Below are 5,042 nucleotides of genomic sequence, written 5' to 3' on the forward strand. Positions count from 1 at the left end.
GGAAGAGCCGCGAAGGTCGGTCCCTGCGCGTTGTTCTTTGGGGTTGTGGGGGGTCCCGGGCCTGGCGCTTCCCCGGAGCCCGTCGGTGCTCCGGGAACGGTCACACCCCCCCGCGCCCGGTAGGGGAGGGACCCGGACAGACCCGAACTGAGCTGCGGGGGTCCCGGGGAGACCCTTGTCCTCGGAGGTCTGCGGGGAAGGGCAGCGGGCTGGCAGGTTGCAGCCAGGAGGGGAAGGGCCAGGCGAGGACGGGGCCCTAATCCGTAGCCCGGCACCGTCTAGGACTGATGGGGTGTCTTAGTTTTGGGGTTGGGTTCCGGGTCCCCCAGGTGCAGCGTTACCCGCTGGGTTGGGTCTCGGTGCCTGCGGGGTAGGAGGTGTCATGAAGCACAGAGTGAAGCTGGGGCTCCGTGATCTTCCCCACCAGCTGGTTTTGGAGGCACAGGGTCCCGGGCCAGCCTGCCTTCCTCCTGTTGTTTTCGCTTGTGGGCGCGTGTGCATGTTCGCTTTTGAGCCGGTTTCCCCCCAGGAAAGGGAGGGCTGGGGACATGCTGGGCTGTGCCCAGGAGGGCAGACCCCCCAAAGCAGGGGCTTGAGAGGGCACCCTCCTCGCAGGGGGTCCCACTATCTGAGTGTCACCAGCCTAGTCTCATCTCAGCCACCTAATCCAGGCCAAGGAGGGCCATAAAACCCGCCCTTTGCAAACATGAGGCCTCTGGGATCGTTGGTGTGCGGGACCAGCCCCATTCAGGACCGTCTCCCTTCCCCCTCACTGCCGGGACACGGCAGAGGGAGGCTGAGCCGCTTTCCCAGCGCTCGGGGGAAATCGGGGCCAAGCCTGGATGAAAGGTGCTGGGGCCAGGGGACTGGAGACAACTGGGGCCATGGGAGGGAGGAAATCCTGCTGGATTAGAGCAGCTTTCCTGACATCTCACCAGGGTTCAGTGTTGCCTGCTGAGCCAGCAGGATCAGGCCGAGGATGCTGGCGTGGCCTCATTTGAGAGCAGAGCATTTCGGGACTCATTTTGCTTGTGAGGGAACAGAGGGGTGACACTCTGGGTCACATGTAGGTCGGGCCCCGAGGAATGGCTGCGGATGTCCACAAGAAGAAAGGCTGGGAAGTGCCCAACGGGTCTCTGGCACCGGGAGATGGGCAGCACACGGAGCGGTCCGAGAGCCCCACGCCAGGTCTGGCGCAGGGGACGGAGCCAGGTACGGGGCAGAGCTCACCACGGGGGTAAGCAAGGGGAAAAAAAGAAAAAGCAGCTCCTTGTCATGCAGCCTGGGTCCTCCGCAGCCCCACGGACAGGAGGAGGCAGGCCCACTGGCAACTCCCAAGCAGCAGGACCTGCACCCTGGGTGCCAGGGATGGGGAGTGGAGGGCAGGTCCCTCCCTGCAACTCCCTGTCCCATGTGCACCCCCTGTCCGCCCGCTGCCTCAGTGTGGGGGACAGGTGGACGGACCCTACATGGCCCGTTGTTCCCAGGGGCGGGCCAGGAGGGAGCCATGTTCGTGCACACCCGCTCCTACGAGGACTTGACAAGTCCTGAGGACGGGGTGGCCGCAGCGCGGAGCCCGGAGGAGAGGCAGGGGGAGCCGGCCGAGCTGACCAGCATGGAGCAGATCAGCAAGGACTTCAGTGAGCTGAGCACGCAGCTCACGGGCATGGCCCTCGACCTGGAGGAGGAGATGAGGCAGAGCAAGGAGGGGAAGCTGGAGCCATCCCCGCAGACCACCCGCCGTGACTCGGTGTTGTCGGGCAAGGAGGAGGAGGATGTGACCATGGATGCCTGGCGCATGCACCGCAAGCATGTCTTCGTGCTGAGTGAGGCGGGCAAGCCCGTGTACTCCCGCTACGGCTCTGAGGAGGCCCTCTCCAGCACCATGGGTGTCATGATGGCCCTGGTGTCCTTCCTGGAGGCTGAGAAAAATGCCATCCGCTCCATCCACGCAGGTACTGCCCTGGGGGGGAGTGGGATGGGGGGTGTCACAGCCTGCCTGCCTGTGCTTTGCCACTGCAGGCCACATTAGCTGTCCTCAGGGGCAGATTCATTGCTGGGGGGAGAGGCTGCAGCCTCGCTCCCCCTTGCAGCTCTGGGGAGCCAGGCTTACAGCTCTGTTCCCGGTCCCCCTGGGGACTCCCTCCCGAGCAGATGGCTACAAGGTGGTCTTTGTGCGGAGGAGCCCGCTGGTGCTGGTGGCAGTGGCACGGACTCGGCAGTCAGAGCAGGAGATTGCCCATGAGCTGCTCTACATCTACTACCAGATCCTGAGCCTGCTCACGTGGACGCAGCTCAACCACATCTTCCAGCAGAAGCAGAACTATGATCTGCGCAGGCTCCTGGCTGGCTCCGAGCGCATCACTGACAACCTGCTGGACCTCATGGCCCATGACCCCAGCTTCCTCATGGGCGCCGTGCGCTGCCTGCCCCTGGCCGCCAGTGTCCGGGACGCTGTCAGCACCAGCCTCCAGCAGGCCAAGGCCAAGAGCCTGGTCTTCTCCATTCTCCTGTCAGGGAACCAGCTGGTGTCTCTTGTGAGGAAGAAGGATCAGTTCCTCCACCCCATTGACCTCCATCTGCTCTTCAACCTCATCAGCTCTTCTTCCTCCTTCCGGGAGGGTGAAGCCTGGACTCCCATTTGCCTCCCCAAGTTCAACTCCAGTGGCTTCTTCCATGCTCACATCTCCTACTTGGAGCAGGAGATGGACCTGTGCCTCCTCCTGGTCTCCACGGACCGTGAGGACTTCTTCACTGTCTCTGACTGCAAGCGGCGCTTCCAGGAGCGCCTGCGGCGGCGGGGGGTGCAGCACACTCTGCAGGAGGCCCTGCGCACTCCCTTCTACAGCGTCGCCCAGGTGGGCATCCCTGACCTCCGGCACTTCATCTACAAGTCCAAGAGCTCTGGGCTCTTCACCAGGTGAGGTCCCAGGGAACCATCTGGCCAAGGCTGTGGTGTGGGGCATGGGGCAAGCCTTCTCTGAGAATCCCCCTCTCCAGGGGGCTAACAGGGTGCTGTGTTCCTGCAGCCCTGAAATTGAGGCACCCTATGTGCAGGAGGAGGAGAAGGAGAGACTCTTGGGGCTCTACCAATACCTCCACAGCCGGGCTCACAACTCTTCACGCCCCCTGAAGAACATCTACTTCACGGGCCCCCGTGAGAACCTCCTGGCTTGGGTAAGGGCTGTCTGCATAGTTCGAGTGAGCCTGTCTTCTCTGTTCCTGCATGGCAGAGCAGTCGGGGGGGTGGAGCAACCCTGGGGTGGCCCCCAGCCCATGCACGGTCCTTCTGAGGGTCAGCCTGCACCCCTGTGTCAGGGAAGGATGGGCAGGGATAGCAGCGGGGGCCGGCGAGCTCCAGCACCAAGGCTTGTGCCATGTGCTGTTGTGAACTCCCCAGTACTTGGAGAAGACATACTCTGGGGGCAAACTGTGGGGTATGGTCATCCCACTTGTGAGCAAACCAGATGACACCCATTTCGGGTACCCCACTGCCACCTCCTGTCCCTGCACTGGAGCCCCTGTGCCCATTCCCGATAGCCTGTGGAGGGAAGATGCTGTGCCAGTCCCAAGTGGGGTGCAGACATGTTCCCAGCGTGTACCCTGTTTCTTCATGCAGGTAACCAGCGCCTTCGAGCTCTACATATGCTACAGTCCCCTGGGGACCAAGGCCAGCGCCATCAATGCTGTCAACAAGCTCATGAAGTGGATCCGGAAGGAGGAAGACCGACTCTTCATCCTCACGCCCCAGACGTACTGACGGACACTGCCCAGGGCATGGTGCCAGCCGGGGGAGCCCCCGCTGTGCTGGGGAGCCCGTTCCCTGGGGAAGCCTGGGCCATGAGTCCAGGGGAGAGGGTGTGGTGGGACCCCGGAGCATGGGGAGACCCACCCATGGGACTGTCCAACCTGGGGGTTAGAGATAGGGTGCACAGCAGCCAGAGGAAGGGGTGAGCAGGACTTTCATCCGCAGGCAATGCCCCCAGCTGTGGGGGCTGCCCTTCCTCTGCAGCCACCAGACTCCCTCCCCTGTTTTGGGGTTCCTGGAGTGGGGCTACTGATAACCCAGGTTGCTGGAGGGGAGCTGAACCCCTGGGTCCTGCTCCCTGTGCCTGGCACCTTCCTTTCTCTGCCATCCTGTGGCTGTGCCAAGGGTGGAGGTCCTGGGGGAGAATGTAGCAGTGTGTGGGGGATCCCTGTGCTGCTGTGTCCACAGACAGTGGGTGACACCACTGCCATGATTGAGAGATTCAAGTCCTTTCCCACACACCACCCAGGTGGGGGACAGGGATGGCCTGGGGCGTGCACTGCTCTTCTCTCTGCCCTGGGAGAGCAGGGCCCCCCAAGTGCCAGGCAGCCCCTGGCAGTCTCAGAGACCTGCCCCGGCAGGTTTTCCCCCTTGGCATCTGTGTGAGCCCGGACCCTTCCCACCATGGCCATGAGGATGTCCCTGGGGACACTGGTGGGGTCCCATCCACCTTCCCACGGGAACACAGAGCATCCCCAGAGAGACTCGGGGTGCCTGTTGGGGTGCTTGAGGGCTTGTGGTGCTGGCTCCTGCGCAGCAGACTGTAAAGGGGCAGCTCAGGTGCAGCCCCTGGGAGCCCCTGCTGCCTCTGGGCCCTGGTGTCATCCCGTCCCCCCCCCAGCCTAAGGAGGGTCTTCTCCTTGGCACAGGGGAACCTGCCCCCCAAATCCAGCCCCTAGAGCCAGCTCTGCTGAGCTTGCTGCATGGGGGCCATCTCCTCCCTGGCTGTCCCCAGGCACTGATGGGGGGCTGAGGGCCTGTGAATGCTGTGGCATGCCAGACATGGCCTGACCATGCATTTTGGGGCTGTCAGCTGAGCGCTGGGACGGGTGTTCATGGAGGGATGGAGCCACCAGGGTGGCACCGAGGGAGCTGGGAAGGACCCGGCAGAGCTAGCACAGGGACTCTGCTCCTGTATTTATGCTCCTGCCAGAGTGTAATCGCTTGTCTTTGCTCATAAACATTACCTGGACCCTAAGTCAAGTCTCGTCACGTTTATGTGTGTCCGCTTGGG

At 63.0% G+C, this 5,042-nt stretch overlaps 1 protein-coding gene across 2 annotated transcripts; it reads left to right on the forward strand.

Moving 5' to 3' along the window:
• The first annotated feature begins 6 nt into the window (after positions 1-6).
• On the forward strand, positions 7-4,228 carry MON1A (MON1 homolog A, secretory trafficking associated). Of its 2 annotated transcripts, none has more exons than XM_026857662.1 (6): positions 7-15; positions 1,071-1,212; positions 1,488-1,955; positions 2,155-2,920; positions 3,030-3,177; positions 3,620-4,228. In XM_026857662.1, exons 2-6 carry the CDS (start codon positions 1,086-1,088, stop codon positions 3,758-3,760), a joined length of 1,650 nt encoding a protein of 549 aa, XP_026713463.1. In that variant the 5' UTR covers positions 7-15; positions 1,071-1,085; the 3' UTR covers positions 3,761-4,228. The 2 variants fall into 2 exon arrangements, with proteins under 2 accessions (XP_026713463.1, XP_026713464.1); XM_026857663.1 differs by having other exon boundaries at positions 3,058-3,177; positions 3,620-3,733.
• The last annotated feature ends 814 nt before the right edge of the window (positions 4,229-5,042 follow it).

The sequence above is a fragment of the Athene cunicularia genome (assembly GCF_003259725.1).
Source record: "Athene cunicularia isolate RWA chromosome 12 unlocalized genomic scaffold, athCun1 chr12_part1, whole genome shotgun sequence".
NCBI lineage: Eukaryota > Metazoa > Chordata > Aves > Strigiformes > Strigidae > Athene > Athene cunicularia.